The sequence below is a fragment of the Ailuropoda melanoleuca genome, chromosome 8, assembly GCF_002007445.2.
Source record: "Ailuropoda melanoleuca isolate Jingjing chromosome 8, ASM200744v2, whole genome shotgun sequence".
In the NCBI taxonomy this organism is placed as follows: Eukaryota; Metazoa; Chordata; class Mammalia; order Carnivora; family Ursidae; genus Ailuropoda; species Ailuropoda melanoleuca.
In genome coordinates this window covers 100501838-100527765 of record NC_048225.1, presented here as the reverse complement: position 1 = coordinate 100527765, position 25928 = coordinate 100501838, and the positions used below count along the sequence as shown (strand labels likewise).

Below are 25928 nucleotides of genomic sequence, written 5' to 3'. Positions count from 1 at the left end.
AAGTGTTGAAGGAGGGGAAGCTGGAGTGTAAAGAGAAAGTGGTCCTAATCCATTGTGGCTTCAATATCCTTCTTTCGAAGATTTTACAAAAACATATGACCATGTGAACACGTTGACAAGGCTCCTTTTTCAAGGCTATGGAAGGGAGCCATGGGACTGAGGGGCTCTGAAGCTCAAGTTTCATTAGCTTCATGGTAAATTTCCTCTAATAAGTACAAAATACTGGAGACAACTCAAGTGTCCACAGGAAAATGGATAAATAACTATACAAAAACAGTCTTACCAACACACAGTATTATAGCAGTAAAAATAAATGTTCTGCTGCTTACTTACACTTAACTTGGTTGAATCAAAGAAACGAATGCCAAATGATAAAAGTGGATCCTACAAGGCTAGATATATATTATTTTTATAATACAATATGACAATTTTTATTAGGATCCCATAGTTGGATACTATGATAAAACTACTAAAAATGGCAAGGAGAGAGAAGAATTCAGGATTGTGGTGTCGCAGAGGCAAGAATCCTAGAGATGAAGGGATATATGCTTATAATAAGAACTTGGTGGAGTCACAGACTTTCGCATTATTAGTATGCTTTAAAATTTAACGTATTTGTTCAAAATATTATTTTGCATGCATCAAATATTAGACTGGAAATATTTTTAAGTAGTTAAAACTGAAAATATTTAAGTCGTCAACCTCTGCTTCAGGGATCTCTCCCTGCTTTCTCCCCATCCCTTCTCAACTATCAGCTGCTTGGGGCACGTGGCTCCAGAGTCGAGCAAAACAGAGAAACGGAAATCCATAGGGACCAAGAGTCGTGACTTTGTGTTATCTTCTTTTTGGTGTTGGGTGGGGTGTGGTAGTATGGAAATATTATCCAGTATATCAAATGCACCGGATTAAATTTATTCCGTTTAATTTCAGTGTTTTTCTGCGAGCTAAAAGCAGAATGGGTTTTCAGGCCTCTGAGGCTTCTGCCCCTCCCTTTTACACTCAGACTTCCCACTTTCTAAATGTACCAGGCTCCCGCGGCACCAGCTTCAGTCTTTCCGGGCGTCAGACTGTTTTTCACCAGTCCCGGCCCACTCGATTACGTAAATTCTTCCAAGAGGATCCCCAAACCTGCCCCGCCCTGCAGAACCTGGCCCGCTCCAACCAGGCTCCGAAATTTACCAGCTGCCAGGAGCCGGGAAGAGGGCGTGGAAAGACGCGGAACTTCCCAGGCCCCGCCCCCTCGTTCTTCCCGCCCCCGCCAGCTCCCAGCCAAGCTCCGCCTCCCGCGGTACCCCGCCTTCCCCGTCTCGCTAAGGCGCGCCGCGATCTTTTCCCAAAACCCGAAGTGGATTCTGCGCTCCGCACGCCCTCCGAACCGTAGTGTGACCAAGCGAATCCAGGCCTGTCGGCAGGAAGCTCGGCCCAGCACCTGGAGGGGGAAGCCGGCCCCCTGCGGGAGCGGACGCGGNCGGGAGCGCGCGACGGGAGGAGTCGCGGGCCGCCCAGCAGGAGCCGGTTCCGTTTCGCCGTTTGAGGACCTTGAGTTCCAGGCTCTTCCTGCTGGCCTAGAGCCGTCCGTCCCCCAACCTCCTTGACGTTCCCTGAGTAATCCCGGAGAGTACTAGGATCGTAATTCTAGATCTTCGGTTGCGTTTCTTGTTGGAATTTTTCTGGAAAAATTGAATCTGGTAATTTAGCCCAAGAATTCTTTTTGAGAAAAATGCTTATTAGTATATTTAATAGTCCCCCAAAAAGCCTTTCACAATCCACAGTCATTTTGCAAAAGCATTTTTGGTGGAAATGGGCATAGCAGTGGTAGAGAGCTTGCGCTCTAGAGCCCAAGATTGCCCGGGTTCTAATACAGTAATGGTGTGAGTTTGGACAAGCCACTTAATCTAGCTGGCCAAGGCTCCTCTTGTGAAAAATCATGTATATGTATGCCTGTGCGGGGGTGGTACTATATACAAGCTTGTGAAGATGAGGTTCACGTGTGAAGCACTAAGCACTGTGCTTGGAACAGAGAGCAATACATAAGTGTTACTCATTACATCAAAATAGCATTTTTCTCTGTGCTTTCTGGTTTTGATTTTAAAGATCCCAGTTGTGAAGTATCGATACCTCCTGTTTTCTTTTGTGAAAACGTAATAGGATTTAGTCCAGAATTTCTATAATATTGGTATTTCAAAGGGCAAGTAGTCAGTAAACAGAAGCAGGCTGTATGCACAAAGCTACGTGAAGTGGTGTGCGCAGTTTCACCACTCCCATGTATAAGGAAAAGGACTCTTTTTTTTTTTCCACCAGAGGAAATTTGTGAATGAAAGAAAAGCTTGCTATAAGTAGTGTCATGATGCCTTCTTTGATTCCTTTCAGGCAAAGCCCAGGGACACCAGGCTGACTCCAGGATAACCATATGGTGCTTCCTATGTGAACTTTATTGAGGGCGAAATAAATCTCATTATATAATTTCCTCAACAGAATACTGGAGGATGTTTGTTCCAAGATCTCTAAAAATCAAGAGGAATGCTAATGATGATGGCAAAAGTTGTGCAGCTAAGAAAATTAAACCAGATGCAGGAGACCCTCAGCTGGATGAAGGCAGAGGTGATGCGGCCCATGCGTTAGCTACAGAAGAAGCCGCGCGATCAGACAGGCACAGCCCGGAACCACGCCCTTTCCCCGGTACAGCTGGCCAGTTGGCTGAGGTTGGTTTGGTTGGACCTGAGCAGGATGCAAAGGATAGCGATCTTTCTGAAGAGCCTGTTAAGTCATTTTCCAAAACACAGCGCTGGGCAGAACCTGGGGAACCTGTCTGTGTTGTTTGTGGTCGTTACGGAGAGTACATCTGTGATAAGACGGATGAAGATGTGTGTAGTTTGGAATGTAAAGCAAAACATCTTCTGCAAGTAAAGGAAAAGGAAGAAAGATTAAAACTCAGTGATCCGCAGAAAGTGGATTCAGGGCCAGAGCCTCCACTTAATGCTTTTTATGTCTATAAAGAGCACCCCTTTATTTTGAACCTTCAGGAAGACCAAATTGAAAATCTTAAACGGCAGCTAGGAATTGTAGTTCAAGGGCAAGATGTCACCAGACCCATTATTGACTTTGAGCACTGTGGTTTCCCTGAGGCCTTGAATCACAACTTGAAGAAATCAGGCTATGAAGTTCCAACCCCCATCCAAATGCAGATGATCCCTGTGGGACTTCTGGGAAGAGACATTCTGGCCAGTGCCGATACTGGCTCAGGAAAAACGGCTGCTTTTCTTCTTCCTGTTATCACCCGAGCTTTATGTGAGGTAAGAGTTCGCACGCGTTACTCTCAGAAACAAGTCAGGTGTATACCACGTTTCATTCTTAACTATGTTAAAACCACAAACTGAAACTATAACTTCAGTCATTAGCGCTCCTGGTGATTTTGCTTCTGATAGTAGTTTGTATGAAAAACAATTTTAGGGAATTTTTCTTTCATCGGATTGAACCAAAGATCTTTTCATTGAAGGTCTTAAAAATCGCTTTCCTTACAAAATATTTTCTTTCAACACATTTTCTATTCGAGAAATAAACTTTTGCTTTGGAGGGAAAAAAAAAAAATCCTGCTGACTGGATGACCTGCAATTTTTGTGTCAATTTAGCCTCCTTGGATTTTGTGTTTTGAAAAAACTGATTTATACCAAAGTTGGAATGTTATTTAAAAATACAAAATACACACTTAAATGTGATTCATGGTTCATCTTAAGATAATGCTACCTTACTTTACTTGTTAGTGTATAGTGTGCAAGGCACCCCCACACGTAATTAATTTAACTGACATATTTGCTAAGTACTAGTGAGTCTCTGAGGTCTGAAGTAGGGCAGGAAGGGAAACCAGTGTCAAACGTAGGCGAAGAGACGAGAGGTAAAGGAGGAAAATTTGGAAAACTAAAGAACTGTAGAAGATAATGTGAGGAAAAAATTAAAGAAAGCATCAGATGTTCAAAATATAAGTAAAACTCACTGGATGTCCAAAATAGAGCTATAGGGCAGGAAATAGGACTTTTATAACAGTAAGTTCTTTGGACAAAGAAGTGAATCTACAGGAGAGGTGGGGGGTTGGGGGGCATTATCAAGGGTGGAATACCAGGCTTTAACCAGATCTTCACGGTTTTCTCTTCAGAGGAGTGTGATTAGAGATTGCAGGGTCTGTTTGACCTTCAGTTTTCCCACCCTGGTTATTGCGGGCGCTTTTCCCTGGCCCCAGTTTTGACCTTTCACTGTATATCTGTTATATAAGGAAGGGTTCAATTTACGGTGGTTTTGGAGAGAAAGTCTGCCGTGAGCAGTAGGCAGGAGGGTTCACATCCAGTTGGGCTGATGGGAACACTCCCAGAATCACTTTGAAGATTTAGTCCATATCTGCAGGAATTAATTGCTGGCACTTTTAGACTTGTTTTTCACATCTTTGCAGAGCAAAACTCCATCTGCCCTCATTCTTACACCAACAAGAGAGTTAGCCATTCAGATAGAGAGCCAAGCTAAAGAATTGATGAGTGGTCTGCCACGCATGAAAACCGTGCTTCTGGTAGGGGGCTTACCCTTACCCCCACAGCTTTATCGTTTGCGACAACATGTGAAGGTAAGCACCAATTTGATAAAATGCCTTTGAAAAGTATTATAAGCAGTATGGGAGCTAGGGTTTTTTTGGTGGTGGTGTTTTGTTTTTGCCCTTGAGGAACATGGACGAGTGATTTTAGGTTAGCCTTTATTTAATTTTGTTTTTGTTTTTATAGGTTGACCTTTAAACTCTTGCCAAGTAAGTCATAATTTTTTTAAAGGTTGTTTTATATCGGAAAGGAACACAGTTTATTGAGTGCCTGTCATATGCCAAGTACTGTTGGATGTTCTCAACGTGCATTATCTCTTTTAATCATCACATTTGCTCTTGAGGGTGGGTGGGCATATCCCATCTTTCACAGTTGAGAAGTTGAATCTCAGAAAGATGGCATTTTTCTAAGGATCCATAACTAATATACTTTACAGTGTGATTCCTACAAATGAGAACATTATCCCATGTAACCACAATACAGTTACAGGATCAGGAAATTAACATTGATACGCTGGAATGCTTCAGGAGTTAACATTGCTGTCATTGACTCTTCAGAGCCCATTCATGTTTTACTAATCGTCCCGTCAACTTTTCTTTTTAATAGCACAAGAATCCAGTTCAGAACCACATTTTACATGTAGCTGTCCTGTCTCTTTCATCTCCTTCAGCTTAGAACAGTTCTTCAGTCTTTGCTTTTTTTTCCATGATCTTGATACTTTCAAGGATTATAAACTGCTTACTTTGAAGAAGGTCCCTCAATTGGTTAGATTCAAGTTACGTATCTTTGAAAGGAATATCATGGAAGGGATGTTTTGTTCTTTTCATTGCATCCTTTTAGATGATATGCATTTTGTTTGTTCTTTTACTAGTGATATATCTGTAAAGTAACTGTAAAGTTTATTTTTTCCCTTTGTATTTAGTTAAGTATTTTGAGTAGTTTCATACTGTAAATTTCTTGTGCTTTACCAAATTTCCAATGTATTCTTTTATATATATATATATCAATATGACTCATGATTACCTATTATATTTAAAGGATTATAATCTGTTATCGCTGTTATTTGTTTTCGTTCTCTAGTTGTCCCCAGTTTGAGCAGTGGAAGCACTGTGAAACTGGTTTCTGTGTCCTTTTTTATATCCGCATCATTCTTGAAACACTTTGTTTCATTCTATCTGAGGAAGACATTCATGCTTACATTGTTCTTTCCTTGGCTCAACCCTGGAATCATGAGCCCATAATTCCTTTTGGTAGAGGATGGTACTTAGAAACCAAGATCTGGGCTCTTGGTTGGGCTCATTGCTGTTGCTCTCTGCTGTTAAGTTATCATTGCTTCTAGAACTTCTGAGTAATAGAAGGAGAGAATATTCCATAAGTGTGTATTTCCACATCTACATTTGTCATAGACCATGAGTTCATGTCGATACTTCCAACTCTAATTCAACACAGCAAGATTCATTTTGGCATTTTATACCTGCTACCTCTTATCTTTTATGTATTTATTTACTTGCTCAACCATCTTATATGTAACCATTTGCCCATTCTCATCTCTGTTCCCTGCCCCACAGTGATGCCTTCCTGCCTAGACTCCACCCTGCACCCTTTTTACCCCCTTAGACCGCAACCCCCTGTGCAGGGTCACCTTTCTCCGGAGGCCCCCTCATCAGCCTACTGCCTCTCCCATTCCCCATGCCAGGCCGTGTCTTTCACAGACGCCCTCTGAGAAAAAATAACTGAAAAATCTGTTCAACAAAGTGATCTTTCAATAGCCAGGGCAAAATAGAGACCTTTTCAGATAAACAAAACTGAGAGAGTTTATTACCAGTAGATTTATCTAAAAGCACACTAAACTAAGGTATTCTGCATATAGAGAAGATGATTCTGGGGTGCCTGGGTGGCTCAGTCATTAAGCGTCTGCCTTTGGCTCAGGTCATGGTCCCAGTGTTCTGGGATCAAGCCCCACATCAGGCTCCTCCGCTATGAGCCTGCTTCTTCCTCTCCCACTCCCCCTGCTTGTGTTCCCTCTCTCGCTGGCTGTCTCTATCTCTGTCAAATAAATAAATAAAATCTTAAAAAAAAAAAAAAGATGATTCTGGAAAGGAAGGCGTGGTACCAAAGAAAGAATGGAGAACAAAGAAAATAGTAAGCGTGTGGGTAAATGTAAACAAACATTGACTAAATAAAAAGTGATGATGAAAAATCTGTGGGTTTAAAAAAAATGGAAGTAAAATACTGGCCAACTGTAGCATGTAAGTGCAGGTAAGTTGTTGTGATTGGTGTTAAATTGTTTGCCCTTGATTGTTCAAAAAAAAAGATAAGTATGTTTACTTACTTTAGACTTTATTAAGTTTATATATGTTTATTAAAATTCAAGAGAATTCCCATACTAAAAGAGTGGGGGAAAGAGGGGGAAAAATGGAATAGGAACAGAAGGGATGAACTCAGTTCACAATAATTAAAACAGATTTAAATCTTTACAGTATTTATGAAGAAACTACGCGGAACTCTGTATTTCTGTAGGTAAAAATCCTTACAACCCTGAAACTTTATCATTCTCCGTGATCCCTCACCATTGTATTGGTGTGTCCTTGGAAAGTGGAATACAATTGAATTTATTAGATCATTTGTAACTCTACTATACTTTACACCAGGCACTGTCTCATTTAATCCTCACAGTAATTATTATCATTTCCATTTTATGAATGTGAGAACAGAGACTCACACCATGATTAAGTGCTAGAGCTAAGATCCCTACTGAAGTTTGACTAAACAGGCCCTGCTTTTAACCACTGCTTCAACTAATATATTATAAAAGTGTTAAGAGCCTTAAGCAACTTTAGAAATCATTGAGTCCAACCTTTCAATTTAAAAGCAAAACAGCAGAGGCCCAAAGAGGTTGAGGGATTTGCAGTTGTTGACAGAGCCAAATAGCGGCCGGCCTGCCTGCAAGGCCCATCCTGGTCTGGCCTCTGCCTGGTTTCAAGCCTCATCCAAGGCTTTCTCGCCCCTCTTCACCCTGTGGAAGCGTCAGTGGCCTGCCAGCTTCAGAAGGTTCTAGGATGTTTTCCCTCCATCCTCTCCTCACCAGCTCCCACTGCTTCTTTAGATTTTAGCTTATATATTAGCTGGGACTGGATAGATGCCTCCATTCATTGCATACTATACTGACCTCATGAGCATTTATTTGTTTTATCTGTTCCTTTCTTTGTGTTATGAGATTCATGAGAGCAGAGACTATGTGTGACTTAATCATCATTGCATTCTGAGTACTCAACCCAGTGGTTGGCACGTATTAGCCACTCAGTAAGTATAGATAGAAAGAAGGAAGGAATATTATCTAATTTTTTTTTCCTTTTCTCTGTTCTTCAGGTTATCATAGCAACTCCTGGGCGACTTCTGGATATAATAAAACAGAGCTCTGTAGAACTCCGTGGTATGAAAATTGTAGTAGTAGATGAAGTAAGTAGTGTGGTTTAGAACGTAAGTCACGTGATTTTACATAGTCTATGAAGAGTGTATTATAGTTATGTAATCTCACCGTGTGTTCAGGCATTTTTCTCTCCCAAAAGAAAAAAAATTCAGGGAATTTTTTTTTTTTTAATTGCAGTAGTCATTCTTAAGCTGCTTTCTGTGTGGCACTGCAGCTAACCTATAGTGCGACTAAATTAAACCACATTAATAAATACAGTCAGCTGTCTTTTCCTCAGTGACAGAAAACACAAATCCAACACCTGTTATATTCTCAGTGATAAGTGTTTTAAACATTTGACACTGGCTATCATTTGTCTACAAAAATAAATGCGTCCGTGGCAAATAACTATTAAGAGGGATTTTGGAAGTAGCTAATGCTTTGTTGGATGACCTTTTGTATTTTTTTCTATGTGGACATAGGTGTCTGTGGTTGCGATTTTCAGTGTGACATAGAGCATATAGGCATTTTTATAGTTTCAGTTTGCTTAGTAAGGTGGAATAAGTATGTTATTATCTGATGATATTCCACCATGTGAACAGGCATGAGGACAGAAAGCCATGTGTCCGCCCAGACTAGGCACAGGCCGGTTCTGCCTGCCGTGCATCGCACGCCCACATTCACACATATGCCACCAGCCGTGACAGAGCAGGGGCTCAGCAGTGATCAGAAATGTGGGGTCCAGGGACTGACCAGTGATGGCAATGGGGCCTGCCTTCTGTGGGTACCAGAGGATGTGGAAAGAACACATAAGTAAGATCCGTGAGACTGGGATTTGAGCCTTTACTCCACCCACTGTGGGACGCTGGGCAAGTCATTTAATCTTCCGGAGTTGTGGCAAGGATGGAGTAATGATTGTGAACGTGTCTCATAGACTGAACAGTCCTATATAAATGTAATGTTATTCAGTCCTTTATCATTTTTTTGTTTTTTTTTCTTATGTATTTACTTTGTGTGTGTGTGTGAGAGAGAGAGCATTTAAATTCTACTCCATTAACAAATTTCAGTTCTACAATACAGTATCAACTATGGTAACCGTGTTATGATTTCAGACCTTATCTATTCTGTAACTGAAAGTTTTTACCCTTTAACCCCAGACCTCTTCCTCTTTTACCCACTCTGCAGCCCCTGGCAGTAATTTTTCTCCTAATTTCTATGAATTTGACTTTTATTTTCTTACTTTTAACTTTTTTAGATTCCACATACAAGTGATACCATATAGTATTTGTCCTTTTCTGTCTAGCTTACTTCACTGAGTATAATGTCTTCCAGGTCCATCCACCTTACTAAAAATGAAGGAATTTTAAGTCTGAATATTTATACACCTCATTTTCTTTATCTGTTCATCTGCTGATGGACACTTGGGTTGTTTCCATACCTTGGCTATTATGAACTATTTTTCAGTCCTTTAAAAAGGACTGCCAAGTCAGCGTTTTCCTGGTGTGCCTTTTGTTTCAGCTGATTTATTGCATCTGATTATCATCAGACTTACTTCCACCCTGCAGGTACGGGTGGGCTTCCCGTTGTTGATAAGCCCATGTGTTCTGAAGTTCTCACCATGCTGTGAGCCTGAAAAATGACCCTCATACAGATTTTAAAGTTAGGTTCCCTTCCTGCTTGCCCCTCTCCACAGCATTCTCACTTTGGCCAATGAACGAACTTTCACAGGGCACCTCAGTGCTGTGCTCGGAATACAGAAGGAGTAGTCATTCAGCAAACCTGTTCTGAGTACTTGCTCTGTGCAGCCTCTGTCCCAGCTCCTCAGCATTTAAGGAAATGAGCTGGTAAACAACGTAATTGGTCATGTGCTGAAACTGACGTTGGCACAGAAGTGCTGTACAGATTGACCAACTCTGGGTCATTTGGGGTGGCATCACAAAGAAATTTTAAATATTATTCCAGCCTACAAAGTGCTGAAATCTTACTGGAGAAAAAGACATAACACTTGAAATAAAGGCAAGAACATTATTATCTATACTGAAATACAAAAGTGCTGAAAGGTGTGATGCAGGCCAGGGAGTGGCAAACTCTTTCTGTAAAGGACCACATAGTAAATTTTTGAGGCTTTGGGGACCACATGGTCTCTGTTGCAACTGCTCAGTACAACCATAGATAGTAGGTAAATAATTGGGTGTGACTGTTTTCCCATGAAGCTCTATTTACAAAAACACATGAAGGTCTGTGTTTGTCCCAAGAGCCTTAGTTTGCTGACTCCTGATATAAGCTGTTAGTAAAGTAATGGGACTGTGTATGATATGCTAATTGTTCAGGACAATTAAGGTAAGAAGGAGAAATGAGAGAATGCGTGAATTGGCACCGTAAAAAATGGCTTCTCCACTGTAATGGGATGTGACCTGGTCGTCCACAGATGGAAAAGGATTTAGAAAACTAGAAAACGTATCAAGTATTCCAGGCGAAGAAGCTAACAAGCAGAGCCAGAAAGGCCAAGCAGAAGCACAGAGAGACCAGCCAGCTTGAAGCATTCTTCCTGAGAAGTAGTAGGAAGTGCAGTTGGGTAGTTAGGGTGGGGTCAAATTATAGAGGCCTTGGAAGGAAGGCAGAGGATTTTGGACTTGATGTGGGAAACAAAGAGGCTTTCTAAATTATTGAGTTGGGGTGTCACATGTGGAAAGTGGTGGTTTAGCAAGGTTATTCTGTTGCTCCGTGCAAGAGAATTTAAAGATGAAAGAAGCTGTGGGACAGAATGGCTGGCAACCCAGACAAGAGGTGAGCAGGGTCAGGGACGGGGCGGAGGCAGTGGGAGGCATGAGTACATCTGAGAATCGCTGTAAATCATTCATGAATCTTCTGATGACTGAGTATGAGAGAAGATGAAGAAGAAGGTGGTGGAGGGGACTTTATAGATTCTGGTTGTGCCTTTGATATTAAGTAAAGGACAAGTGGGTATGGGTTGGGGTTTGACAATAATATTTAAGTTTGGTTTTAGAAATGTCGGATTTCTTGTGAATGGTGGATGAAGGGGAGATATTGTATGGATACGAGAAATGGGCATTAACATCCATGAGCCACACTGGTTTCTCCAAGGGAGGAAAGTTAGAGAGGGACAGGGACTGGGGCTAAATGTCTGCTTGTGGAGTTTGAAGATGAGTCTGTAAACAGAGAAGTAGTCTGAGAGACCAGGAAGGAACAGAGAACAAGTAATACCCCTGAAAAGAGAGGCCACTGTTTCGAGAGGAGGGTGAAGATACCGGAATGGTCAGTCATGGAGACTAAGGTAATTCCTTTAGAATTAGAAAAATCTGCTCGGTCACTCTTCTGTGTCTTCCGCATATCTGTCCTTTAGCCTAGAATTTTCTCCCATCCCATCTACCTGCTTTTCCTTCTTTATGTGTCCATGGCTCTGAAACCTTCCGTCAGCCCCCCAGATAGACTTCAGGCTTTCTTCCCTCTCTGCTCTGTCGACCTGTGTGGAGACTGTATCATTTCTCTTGTATTATGTTCCCTGCTGTATCCCCGCAGTGAAGCACAGTATTGGTCTAAGTTTCCCTGGTGGTAAGAATCACCCAGTGTGCTGAGTGAATGTAATAGAAGACCAGATCTCTTACTTGGATATTCCGATTCAGTAGCCCTGAGTTGGAGTCCAGGAATATTTAAAAACTCCTTCTAGGTGATTCTTGTCTTTAGGGAGATTTGGGACCCACTGACTAGCAAGCTGCCTGACAGATAGTGCTTTCTCAGTGCTTAGAATTAATGAAGGCTTGTTTGTTCATCAGATGCATTTTTAGGGCTTTTTATGTGCTAGACACTGTCCTTGGTTTTGAGGATACGGTGGAAAGTGAGATAAGCCATGACAAATGTTGGTACACAGGTCGTGTGATACAGACAACTGAGGAGTTAGGTTAGTGTCAGAGGAGAGCTCACTGAGTGACCTTTCTGCTGAGACCTGAACAAGAAGGAGCCAGCCAAGCGAAGATCCATCTGGAGTACAGACTGCTTCAGACAGAAGAGCCAACGTGCAGGAGCTAATGTGGGAGCGAGCATTGGGTAGCTGGGGACAGAAAGAAGGCTGGTGTAGCAGGGTGGGGCCTGACATGGAGGAGTGGTAGGCGATGATGAATACCGTAGGACTTCAGGCTGTGCTTAGCAGTTGGGTTTTATTCTATGTGTGATGGGAAATTACTGGAGGGGTTAAGCAGAGGAGTAACAGAGATGTTTTATGTTCTAGAAGATTCTGGATGCCTGGGGTGGATGGCTTCTGGTGTGGGGGTGACAGGATGAGGAGGAGTCTCAACTGTGAGCTGGAGAGAAGCAGCTGGATTTGGGGCTTGTTCGTGTAAACATTTTAGATGCAGGGAAGCTTGGGTGAGAAGAGAAACTGGGCAGATTTATTTCTGATGGCCTGTCTGTTTTCTGAACCAGGAGAAGCAAGGCCACCTCCTGAGGTGAGGGGGGCTTTAGTGGGATTATTGAGGAAAAAGCAGGGGTGTTTGCAAGACAGACTACCGTGTGCATGCGCACATGCTCTGTGTCCCATGGTAAATTGAAACATTGAGACTTACCATGCTGTGGGCGTGTTCCCGAGTGTTTTATGTATTTTATCTCATTAATCCTCATAACAGCCCTATGGGGTAGTTCCTATTATCATTCTCATTTGTAAAAGGAAAAACTGAGGCGTACAGCCATTCATTAGCATGCTTAATTTGAGGTCATAGGTAGAGCCAGGATCAAACCTAGGTCATCATGACTAGATTTTTTAAATGTCATAGAATGAATAATATTAAAACTAGTGTTCAATCTTCCACGTTAGTGGACACTTAAAAATACAATGCTTTAGGGGTGCCTGGCTGGCTCTGTCAGTAGAGCTTCGGACTCTGGATCTCAGAGCCATGAGTTCAAGCCCCACATTGGGCATGGAGCCTACTTAAACAAAAAACAAAACAAAAAAAACAACAAAAATACAATGCTTTAGTGTAAATACTCTTATTTTTCAAAATTATAGACACCTGGATTGTATTTAAAAATCAAGATAGCCTTTATCTTTCATTATTTTAAAGCAACACTAACTTAAAATTTTTTCTTCTGTTTGCTTAGTAATACATAAATTGTTTTTTAAAACTAGCAATGCAGAAGTATATACAGAAGCGAAAGCCCTCAATATTAAATTTTTTTAATTTAATATTTTATTATAAATATATATGTCCATGGTAGAAAAAAAAGCCCCAAGCTTTGCAAAAAGCTGTAAAATGAAAAATTAAATTGCATTCCCTCCCACAGCCTGCAAGCCTTTTCCCCAGAGTTAGCAATTAAGTTTCTTGAGTGTATATACAAATGGTATCACATTATATATAGTGTTCTGTACTTTGCTTTTTTCCTCCTAGTAATGACTCCTTATCACTTAATAAAGGACTTTCCGCTCATAATTAATGATAGCATAAGGTTGCATTATGTGGATGGATCTACCGTATTGTATTTACCAAATCCCCTATTGATGGATATTTAGGGTTTATATATTTGTTGCCACTATTAATAATGCCATAAAAATCTTTGTATATCACTAAAGACATATAAAATATATAATTTTATATAAATATATTTTTTCCCAATTCTTTATCTTTTGACATTGTGGTATATTCTGTGTAAAAGTTTTTGATTTTTTAGGTTCTTAATCATATCCGTTTTTTCCTTGGGTGGCTCAGGGTTTTAATGTCAAGTAGGACTAACTTTAAAATGATTTCATTTTAGGTTGATACCATGTTAAAGATGGGCTTTCAACAGCAAGTGCTTGACATTTTGGAAAACGTTCCTAATGACTGTCAGACCATTTTAGCTTCAGCTACAATTCCAACTAGCATAGAGCAACTAGCGAGCCAGCTTCTGCGTAATCCTGTGAGAATCGTCACTGGGGAAAAGAACCTGCCCTGTTCCAGTGTGCGCCAGATTATTTTGTGGGTGGAAGAACCAGCCAAAAAGAAGAAATTATTTGAAATCTTAAATGTGAGTAGTAAAGCAGTCAACCCTGTTTTGTAGATTGTGTTTGCATCTTTCTTTCAAGGTTCTTAAGACAACGATTTTTAGATGCAGCTTTTGGGGAATTTACTATAGATATTTAATAATAAGTTGCTTTCCTTTGGGATTCTTTGGGGATCAAATAAATGCTGTGTCGATGCAGGGTTGCTTTTTATTTTCTGTGTCATGGAAAGACATTTAAGTATCAAGATTATTCCTAAATAATGTTTTTTTGTTTCAAAAATTTTTAGTAATTTTATGTATCAGATAAAGACAGGTTCTTTCTTGGCCATTCTGTCCTTGAGAAATAGAATTTTTTAGCAGTAACTTGTTTATTTTCTTTAAGATCTTATTTATTTATTTGTCAGAGAGAGAGAGCACAAGCAGGGGGAATGGTAGACAAAGGGAGAAGCAGGCTCCCTGCTGAGCAAAGAGCCCGATGTGGGGCTTGATCCCAGGACGCTAGAATCATGACCTGAGCCGAGGACAGATGCTTAACCGACTGAGCCACCCAGATGTCCCAGCAGTAACTTGTTTAAACACAAATTTATTAAGTGGGTGATAATGTGTCAGCACAGTTACTTAAAAATAAAGTATAAAGCTGGGTGGCTCAGTCAGTTAAGCATTTGACTCGATTTCAGATCAGGTTATGATCTCAGGGTTTTGAGATGGAGCCCCATGTTGGGCTCCTCTCTCGCTCAGGGTGAAGCCTGCTTAAGATTCTCTCTCTCCCTCTCTGTCTCCCCCAGCTCGTGCATGTGGTCTCTCTCTCTCTCTTAAAAAAATTAATTTAAAAAATGAAGTATTAAGTTAAATACAGTTTGTATTTATTTATGAACGGTATTTAAAATTTAAAATTGCACTCAAAGTTTTAAAATTATTTTTGCAATAATAATGAAATAATAGAGAAATGTAAGGGCAGTAGACTTTTATGCTTCTGTTCTGCATATTTTAAAGAAAACACTCTTTTTAACACTCATTTTTCCTCTACAAACCTATTGATAACTAGCTTATAATAATGCTTTCAGAAAAACTTCTCATTGTAATTTATGTTCTATGAATAATTTTAAATACATGTTTTTCATTTTTCAGGATAAGAAACTCTTCAAGCCTCCAGTGTTAGTATTTGTGGACTGCAAGCTGGGAGCAGATCTCTTGAGCGAGGCAGTGCAGAAAATCACAGGTCTAAAAAGCGTATCTATACATTCGGAGAAATCACAAACAGAAAGGAAAAATATACTGAAGGTTCGGCACTCAGCATTCTCCTTTCCAGGGACCCCATATTACCAGCTGGTTTTTAAAGCAGACGTTGTCTTACTGACTGCAAGCACTTCAGGCAGGCAGTGACTTGTGAGCTGGTTGTTCGTCTTGCTCAGGGAGCAATAAGCCTGTTACCTACGGGATTAATCTACTAAATAGATTCCTAATTCAGAATCCACCATTTCTGAAATCGGGTCAGTTTAGACTGGGGCAGAACAGGAATTCACCCTTGGAAAAGTTTGCCAGAGTATATTAATAGAAAAAAATTGATGCAGGGGATGGGGAGGGGCCGGGCAGAACTTAAACTACATACGTTTCTCAGGTATACCAAGACCGTTGCTTATTGAAAAGATAACAGCAACAACAATATTGAAGAAAGTTTTGAAAAAAGAAAAGATATCTGAATTATATAAAACCACATAAGATAAATTCTGAATAATGAATTGTGTTGCTTTGTGGGGAAGGGATTACTTGAAGGAGACTATGAAGTTGTGGTGAGCACAGGAGTCCTGGGACGAGGCCTAGACTTGATCAGTGTCAAGCTGGTTGTCAATTTCGATATGCCTTCAAGTATGGATGAGTACGTGCATCAGGTAAAGAGATTTTACATGTTTCCACCGTGAGTTTTCTTGGGCAAGGCATTGCCAATAGAATGGTAACCAAAAAGAAAAAGAAAGTTTTGTCATAGACATAAAAAAAGCTCTTACATCATTTTGTTTTTAAAACATGTATGTATGGGGCGCCTGACTGGCTCATTTGGTGGAGCACGTGACTCTTGATCTCAGGTTATGAGTTCGAACACCCTGTTGGGAGCAGAGATTACTTAAAAATAAAATCTTTAAAAATATGTATATATGGATATAAACTAAATTTTGTTTTAAAAAACTATATGTATGCCTAAAATGGGTTAAAAATTATTAGAAATAATAACCTAAAATGTTAGTTTAAAAAATATTTAAGTAGTTTCTTGGTTTATTTTTACTTCCTTTATATTTCTTATTCAGTAAGCATATTAAATGGTTTTTATAATCAGGAAAAAAAAAAGGCTTTGTTTTAAGTTAATATATCTAGCCAAAATAAAATTGATCCGTCTAAGTATTTGGTTTTTTTTAGGAATCTTGTCTTCATCTCTTCTTCATATCCTTATTTGTTCTAGACTTTCACCTATTAAAGTTTTGTTTCTTTATTTTGCTGCCAGAGATAACAGCAGCTCTTCTTTCCAGCAGAAATAGAGCTTTCTCTTAGCGTCACCTTATCTTTCTGACTGCTACCTGTCTTCCTTCTCCGGCATCACTTACAGACTCTTCAAGTAAAGGCTTTCTGTCATGTTCTTAGAATTACCTCTGAATGCCACATTTAGTTGGATCACCCACTGAATCGCTTTTAGTGCCTTGAATGCATTGTCGGTTGTATTTGTACTTAGCAATATAGCAGTGCCTCTCTTGCTTGGTGCCACTCCACGTACCTGTGCATCAAGGAATCGATTATCACTCAGGAGGGGATTGCTCCAATCGCTGAAGTTTACTTTCTTTCAAACTTTTAATGATTTTGGATGGTAATCTTTCTAAAATATTAAGATACTTTTTTATAATAATTTTTTATTATGTTATGTAAAATATTAAGATACTTAAGAAGTTTCTTTGCTTCTTAAATAGAATATGCTGATTATTTAACTTTTTCTTTCTATCCCACGGTCAACCCTGTGGGTCTCAGTTATTCACAGTGCACCCTGAGCAGTGGCCTCAGGGGATGTTGAAGTTTGTGGAGTTTCTACTCAGAATGGCCCCATATCCTGCTTTTCTAGTTCTGTAGCAGGGTATTGTTTGCTTGCTTGCTTCAGTAATTAAAGTATGAATATACGCAGTGAGAAATAATGCAAATAACAAAAGATATAAAATGAAAAATAAGTCTTTGTTTTATGGGTTTTTTTTTTAAGGTTTATGTATTCTAGGGAGAGAGAACACATGCACATGTGCATGCAGAGGGAGGGGCAGAGGGGGAGAGAGAATCTATAACAGATTCCCTGCTGAACGTGGAGCCCAACATGGGGCTCGATCTCACGACCCTGAGATCATGGCCTGAGCCAAAATTGAGTTGGATGCCACACTGACTGAGCCACCCAGGCACCCCAAAATGAAAAATAGGTCTTTGTAAGATAGCCCTCCTACCTTTGAGTAGTCATGACAGTTAATGGTACAGAATATATAAATGCCTATTTATGCACAAATACATGCATACCCTGTTACACTTACTACATAAATGGGACCATATTACACCAACTGTCTATGCCTTGCTTTCTTTATTAAACATTCATTAGGCATCTTTCCTTATTAGCATACATAATAGGTACCATTTTAAAAATATTAATGTATATGAAATGCTTACCATATATATAGCCAGGCACTGTTCTAAACTCTTTAAGTGTTTTTACTTGTTTAATTGGGCTTGATTTGTTTTCATTGCTGCATGGTAATCTATTGTATGGATTGTCATAATTTATTGAATAAATCCTTTATAGTTTGATGGAAATCAAATGTTTCCAATATTCTGTTATTAAATAATGCTGCATGGGGCACCTGGGTGGCTCAGTCAGTTAAGCATCTGACTCTTGATCTCAGCCCAGTTCTTGATCTCAGGGTCATGAGTTCAAGCCCCATGTTGGGCTCCACACTGGGCATGGAGCCTATTTATAAAAATAATAATAATGCTGCACTGAACATCCCCCTATATAGTTATGCCTTTCATGCAGTGTATTTGTAAGAGAAATGTGTAGGAGACCTGCTAGGTCGAAGGATATGTGTATTTTATTTTTTTATTTTATTTTATTTTATTTATATTTGGTTTTTTTAGGATACATGTATTTTTTTTAAGATTTATTTATTTGTTTATTTTAGATTTTGTTTATTTGAGAGAGGGAGAAAGGGACAGCATGAGTGGGGGGAGGAGCAGAGGGAGACAGACAAGCAGACTCCCCGCTGAGTGCAGAGCCCTACTGGGGGCTCACTCTCAGGACCCATGAGATCATGATCTGAGCTGAAACCAAGAGTCAGATGCTCACTTGACTGAGCCACCCAGGCACCTAGGATATGTGTATTTTAAATTATAGTAGGTATTCTTATGTGTCTGCTTTTAAAGATTTATTTATTTATTTTAGAGAGAGAGTGCATGCAGAGTGGGGGGAGAGGCAGAAGGAGAGGGAGAGAAGCAGACTCCCCACTGAGCATGGAGCTCGATGATGCGGGGCTCAATCTCAACCCTGAGACCACGAGTTGGACTCTTCACTGACATAGGCGCCCAGGTGCCCCTATGTGTCTGCTTTTAATTTAGGGGCAAGGAGCTTCTGCAAAATAATTTTGAATTTGTTAAATCTTTTAGAGTTTGTAGACTATTGCAGTTATTTTTTTAAAAAGCTTATGTCTCCGTATAAAATATCTCAGAATAAATTATGTCTCAGTTGATATAATTCATCACTTGAAAGTGTACAATTCAGTGGTTTTTAGTATATTCATATAGTTGTGCAGCTATTGCCAGTCAATTTTAGAACATTTTTATCACAAAAAGAAAACCCCATACCCATCGCATCAGCAATCACTCCCCATTCTTCATCTCTCTCTCACACACGTACACACACACACACTTTTAATCAACCACTACTCTACTTTCTGTCTTTATAGATTTATCTCTTCTAGAAATTTCATATAAATGGAATCATATGGCATGTAGTCTTCTCTGGCTTTTTTCACTGATCACAATGTTTTCAGGTTTCACTCATATGGTAGCATATATCAGTACATTTTGTATTGCTACATAATATTGCATTGAAAGGATATACCACCTTTCCTTGTTCATTAGTTGCTAGACATTTAGCATGTTTCTACTTTTTGTTTACTGTGAATAATGCCGCTGTGAGCATTCATGTACAATTTTTTTTTGTGTGGACATAGGTTTTCATTTCTTTTTTTTTTTTAATTCTGGTATAGTTAACATACAGTGTTGTATTAGTTTCAGGTGTGCAATATAGTGATTCAGTAATTCAGTGCATTACTCAGTACTCATCATGACAAATGTACTCTTAATTCCCTTCACTTATTTCACCCCTCCCCATAACCATCAGTTTGTTCTCTATAGTTAAAAGTCTATTTTTTGGTTTGTCTCTTTTTTAATTTGTTCATTTGTTTTGTTTCTTTAATTCCACATATGAGTGGAATCATATGGTATTTGTCTTTCTCTGACTGACTTATTTCAGTTTGCATTATACTGTCTAGAGTCAACCATGTTGTTATGAATGGCAAGATTCCATTCTTTTTTATGGCTAAGTAATACTCCTCTACACACACACCACACACACACACACACACACACACACACACACACACCATGTCTTCTTCATCCATTCATCTATGGATGGACACTCATAATTTGGCTATTGTAAATAATGCTGCAATAAACATAGGAGTGCATATCTCTTTTCAAATTAGTGTTTTCCTGTTCTTTTGAGTAAATACCCAGTAGTGAAATTACTAGATCATATGGTAATTCTATTTTTAATTTTTTGAGGAAACTCCATGCTGTTTTCCACAGAGGCTTGTACCAGTTTGCATTCCAACTAACAGAGCACAAGGGTTCCTTTTTCTGCACATCTTTGCCAACATTTGTTTATTTTCATTTCTGTTGGGCATACACCTAGGAATGGAATTGCTGGGTCATAATTCTGTGTGTAACATTTTGAGGAACTGATAGACCCTTTTCCAATGTGGCTTCACGATTTTACATTCTCACCAGTGATATATGAGGGTTCCAGTTTCTCCAAATCTTTACCAACACCTATTTATCTTTCTAATTAAAGCCACCCTAGTGGGTGTGAAGTGATATCTCCTTGTGTTTTTTTTTTTTTAAGATTTTATTTTTATTTATTTTAGAGAGAGTACACAGGGGGTAGGTAGAGGGGAAGGGAGAGGGACAAGCCGACTCTGTGCTGGGTGCTGAGCCCAATGCAGGGCTCTGTCTCACAACCTTGAGATCGTGACCTGAGCCGAAATCAAGAGTCCGACACTTAACTGACTGAGCCACCCAGGCCCCCCCTCTTTGTGTTGTGATTTGCATTTTCCCTAATGACTAATGAGCATCATTTCATGTACATACAGGCCATTTGTGTATCTTCCTTGGAGAAGTGTCTGTTTAAATTATTTGCCCATTTTTAAATTGGGTTGTCCTTTTATTGTTGACTTGTAAAAGTTTTTTATATATTCTTAGAAAACCTTTACCAGATACATGGTTTGCAAATATTTTCTTCCAGTATGTGAGTACAGCTATATTTTGTATTAATTTTTAGTCTTATTGGAAAAATTCAGTAACATAATTAAATAAAACAACATTCCTTCCCTTACTTGTTCCCAGTCTCATTCCCTAGAGGGCCATGTTTTGTTTTGTTTTTTTTACAACATTAAAAATGTCCTATATATTGGCAACGACTAATTTAAATACTCTGAATCTAGACTTTAAGTTCTCCATTTCAATTAAGGAGCAGAAATTGCCCATGACTGTATATTTACCCCCTTCTTCTGAAGAGCTTCTCAGTATATTTGGAAACAAGTAAATTTTGTTTCTTATCATGTGTTTCCATCACCAATTTGTGTCCATTTAATTTTATCAAAATGCGAAATAACTACGCAAAAATGAATTTGCTTAAATCTCACATTTCAAAGGCACTGAGGTACTCTAAAGCAAATAGTCCTCTTGCTCTAAAAGCAGTAACTTTTGAAAAATTTTTACCTTAACCTACCCACAGTAAGAAGCATCTTCATGTCATTACCACCCCTACATACACACACACACCCACACACACAATACATAACTGAAACACAAGTTTCACAAACGATACTTGTATTATATGTGGTCACTTTGATATTTCTGTTTGAGCTATTTCATTAAAAATATGCCGGTGGCAGTCTACTAAATTGATTTCACAAAGTACATTGAGATGTACAATTCAAAAAGATGCTTTGTGAATGAATGTTAATCTTAGCAAAGCCTCTTTAAATGCTAATCTACGTTTTCTTTCAAGAGACATTAAGGTTTTATATGAACATTTTGAAAATGTCCTTTGCATTTCATTTCAGGTTGGAAGAGTGGGGAGATTAGGCCAACATGGAACAGCAATTACTTTCATCAATAACAATTCAAAAAGACTCTTCTGGGATATTGCAAAAAGAGTGAAGCCCACAGGATCCATTCTGCCCCCACAGTTACTAAATTCCCCCTATCTTCATGACCAGAAAAGAAAGGAACAACAGAAAGATAAACAGACACAGAATGATCTGGTTACAGGAGCTAATCTTATGGACATCATTAGAAAACATGATAAAAGTCATTCTCAAAAATGACTCGTGATACCACGGAACAATTTTTTATTGTGTATTATGAGTGAAATTTCTGTATAACCATATGGTTTGAGTAAATGCAACATGTACATGAAACAAAAAAATTTAACATAATTTAAATTTTTTAAATTGAATCTCATTTATACCACAGTATTGTATTTATTTCCCTTTTAATTCTAAGTAAAAAAATCAGAAAATGAATTGCTAAATAAAATAAGATTTTTTCTGTTTAGACAAAGCCTCGATTTTTCCTCAATAAATATTCCTGGAGCTGCTGTGAGAACCAGGAACCTGCACAGCAAGGAGTCGGACTCAGAATGGCGATGCTTTTGTTGAGTGTCCCCGCAGCGCTGCAAGCCCATCGGCGCTTGGATTATTGTTGAATAAATGAATGTTAGGAAGAAAGTAAATGATGGAAAGGGGAAGAAATGGTCGGTACTTCTTTTAAAAGATAAATATGAAATATCTATTTTATTCTTAGTTGTTTTCCTTCAGCTTGGTAAATATAAGTTTATGTTATATTTAATATGGTCTTATCAAAATAATGTCAAGTCATGTTAATGTTACTACTTAGAGTTTTATGTTAATTTCAGTTTGCTAATTCAACTGATAAATACTAGAAGAAAACAATAGATGTTTTGCTTTGATGCATCAATACTTTCATTTCTTTAAAAACTGCTGGTGTCCATTTACTTGCAGGATTTAGATAGTATGTTACATAAACATTGACACTTAAGCTTTATATCCAAAACATCCTCCCCAAAAGGCTGTGACAGAGATTTATATAACTAACTAGAGTCTGTGTAGATAGTTTTTTTTTTTTTTTAAGATTTTACTTATTCGTTTGAGGGAGAGCGGCACATAAGCAGGGGGAGAGGCAGAGGGAGAGGGAGAAGCAGACTCCCCACTGAGCTGGGAGCCCAACGTGGGGCTCCATCCCACGACCTGGAGATCATGACCTGAGCCAAAGGCAGAGGCTTAACCATCTGAGCCATCCAGGCACCCCATGTGTAGATAGTTTTTTAATGTTGTCTCCACCCAAAGGAAAGCATGGGGTCAGAAGTTCCCCAAAGAACATGAACCCTCAAGACTCTGGCTCTCTCCACCCTGTTTCTAAGTTTGCTGTCAAGTGAAAGTATGTTCAGTTTCAAGGATAAAAGGCAGCTATTAAGGTCCAGAGTGCTGTAGCAGAGGTACATTGAGAGTTGAAATCAAAGCGTTATCACGATCCTCAACATATAAAAGAGGCCTTAAAAGTGTTCGTAATACTCACTAGAGAAAGGGCACTTTTCCATTAGACTCAAACTTGTGTATAAATAAAAGCAGTATAGTTATAAGAGAGATTTGCAAATCAACATATTTAGAAGACTGCGTATTTTTAAAAATCTTTACTGAATTGTTTTTGAAAGATTTTATTTATTTGTCAGAGCACAAGCAGGGGGAATGGCAGGCAGAGGGAGAAGCAGGCTCCCCACTGAGCAAGGATCCTGATACGGGATTCGATCCCAGGACCCTGGTATCATGACCTGAGCCAAAGGCAGACGCTTAACCGACTGAGCCACCCAGGTGTCCCTTTATTGAACTTTTTAAACCATCACCAATGGGCACTACCATTTGTTTTAAGTAACCTCCATGCCAAACATGGGGCTTGACCTCACAACCCCAAGATCAAGAGTTGTGTGCTCTGCCAACTGAGCCAGCCAGGCACCCTAAAAGACTATATTTAATCAAAAATAAATAGTATTGGGCAATAATGTAACCTCACTGGTCAGCTTAATTTGCTGGCTGTCTGGCTTCTGTTCCCACCACGACCCGTGTCCTTCATTTGCCTTCTTACAACCCGAAGTTCTGCCAGCTCTCATTTTGAACTTCGCTATTGCATTGGCCATTACTGACCACCCTCTTTGAAATTCTCTCTTCCTTAAGGCAGCAGGTGACTGAAACGGTGGGGGAGCGAGCCACAAACTCACAAGCTCATCATGAGGATTAAATCAGAATTTTTTTTAAAAAGCCTAAGTTTGTTTTTGGCTTCCCCTCATCTTCACAAAGAACATTGCCATGTATTTAAACTCTGGCTCACACTGATTAATTTACTTTTATAAATCAAAGTTGGATCGATGAGCTGTCATATTTCCCGATAAAAGTATACTTTTTTTTTTTTGGCAGGCTGAATGTTACTCAGCTCGCCCCCTTCTATGGAATTAATATCAACACACCTCTTATGCCATGTTACATTTTCTGCTCACCACAGTCTACACAAAGCTTGCTCCATAAATGTAGGTAGGCCTGATGCGAGAGGTGACGTGTCATTCAAGGTGACTTTCCTGGCAGCCAAAAGTAAACTGACTCCGGACAGATAGGACTCCTTTGTTGTCTCCCAGGCACACTTAGAGTGACCCCAGAGGCTGTAGGGCCACAGTATGAAAACCAACCAATGGTAATTAAGTAAACACAGTTCCCTTGTTCTGCGAAGTTAGTGTGAAGATGATGTTAATTTGACAGGATTGCACATAAAGTGAATATAAGACAAATGTTTACTTTTTAAAGGCGTTTACAAATACTAATTCATAAAACGTTTACAAACAATTTTTTAAAAATTTAAATTTCAGCTTTCTGAAGAATTTACGTGTCATCCTTACTTTTCTCATTTCATCTCATAAAGATAAAAACTTAATAAAACTGTTTGCAGGTAACTTGGTTCTAGTTACAGCTCCACAGCTTTTTTTTTTTTTAAATTAGGGGAAATTCATTACTATCTCTAATCTTTAGCTTTGCTCGTTTGTAAGATGAGAGGGTTTGCTTTAAACTTCTCTGAGGTCTTCTAAAATCTATATTTTCTGTGCTTCAGACTTTTATTTTTTTTTAAGCTTTTATTTATTTATTTGTCAGAGAGCATAAGCAGAGGGAGGGGCAGAGGGAGAAGCAGGCTCCCCAGCTGAACAAGGAGCCTGATGCGAGGCTCCATCCCAGGACCCCGGGATCATGACCTGAGCCAAAGGCAGATGTTCAACCAACTGAGCCACCCAGGTGTCCTAACTTTTCTTTTTTATTAAATAATCTCCACACCTGATGTGGGGCTTGAACCCACAACCCCAAGATCAAGAGTCGCATGCTTCACTGACTGAGCCAGCCAGATGCCCCTGTACTTCGTACTTAAATCTAATGTACATCGATCTCTCTCTCCATGTCTGGAATAAGCTTCACAATAATACAGGGTGGGGACTCTGGATGAAACAAAGTTGGCTGAGAGCTGATCATTATTGAAGCCAGCCGATGATGGGTACGTGGGAGTTCATTACTGTTTGGCTTATGTTTGATGTGTTGGAAATATTCTATAATTAAAACATATACATATATACACATACAAATATATACAGGTCTTGTATTCATATAAAATTCTAATCCTATCCTTTGACTTGTGCCCTAGTTGCATATCTTCAACTTTCCACCTAACCTTGGCTCAAATTCGGCCTGTCTAGAGCCAAATTCATCAGCTTCCTGACAAAAAAGTCAGATTCCCCCTCCCGACTTCCCCGCTGCCTGTGGTGCTACCATGTCCAAGTCATGCTCAGAATCGTGGTGTCATCATTGACTCACCTCACTCCCCAGTCTCTGTTTCTGCTTAGTCACCAAGTCCTACCTGTTTTTCTTTCAAAATGCACACGTTTATGCTGCCACAGAAGGCCAGGGCTCCTTCACCCAAAATCTAAATTTTCCTAGCGCCGCTGCACTGGCCATTCTAATTCCAGGCCCCCCGCCACCCAGCGTTCCTCCAATCCAGAGCACAAGCATATTTTTAGAGTTTCAGAAACCTTCGGCAGTTTCCTGTTGACAGCAGCATCAAATCTGAGCTTTTCTGGCTGGTGTCCTTCATCTGAGTCCACTCGACAGCTTTCTTCCCGCTGTTCCCAAGCCCGGACCATCTGCTGCGGCCTTCTCTGCGCACTAGAACAGTACGGAACACCGCTGCTGAAAGATTAAGCAGTTCCTCAGCACTTCACGAATACATTCACAGTATGACAGTGAGGGGCTGGCAACCTGAACTGTGATGTCACCCCTTGAGCTCTCAATCACCCAGCACAGCTCAAGGGAAGCAAAGCATCTGCTAACAGAGGGACATTTTTTAATTAGGGAGGAAATATCGTGTTTTTTCCTCTATTTTGAATCCTGGTGATATTTTCATTGGAATTCCAGAGGACTTTAAGTGCTTGGAATCAGGTAATAATAGTAAAGTGAATTGTGAAAATTAGGGCAGCATTTTATTTTTTATTTTTT

At 39.6% G+C, this 25928-nt stretch overlaps 1 protein-coding gene across 2 annotated transcripts; it reads left to right on the top strand.

The window, feature by feature from the left end:
* The first annotated feature begins 1290 nt into the window (after window positions 1-1290).
* DDX59 (DEAD-box helicase 59) lies at window positions 1291-24574 on the top strand. 2 transcript variants are annotated; one of them, XM_034666998.1, is made up of 8 exons: window positions 1291-1470; window positions 2367-3293; window positions 4442-4609; window positions 7947-8036; window positions 13750-14001; window positions 15106-15258; window positions 15738-15866; window positions 21393-24574. In XM_034666998.1, exons 2-8 carry the CDS (start codon window positions 2487-2489, stop codon window positions 21654-21656), a joined length of 1863 nt encoding a protein of 620 aa, XP_034522889.1. In that variant the 5' UTR covers window positions 1291-1470; window positions 2367-2486; the 3' UTR covers window positions 21657-24574. The 2 variants fall into 2 exon arrangements, with proteins under 2 accessions (XP_034522889.1, XP_002914657.1); XM_002914611.4 differs by lacking the exon at window positions 1291-1470 and adding an exon at window positions 1500-1688 and having other exon boundaries at window positions 2371-3293.
* Window positions 24575-25928: the final 1354 nt, after the last annotated feature.

Coding starts and splice junctions, on each gene's coding strand:
- DDX59 (XM_034666998.1), top strand. CDS start 2,487: ATGTTTGTTCCAAGATCTCTAAAAATCAAGAGGAATGCTAATGATGAT. Junction 3,294..4,441: donor TCACCCGAGCTTTATGTGAG/GTAAGAGTTCGC, acceptor ACATCTTTGCAG/AGCAAAACTCCATCTGCCCT. Junction 14,002..15,105: donor AATTATTTGAAATCTTAAAT/GTGAGTAGTAAA, acceptor TTCATTTTTCAG/GATAAGAAACTCTTCAAGCC.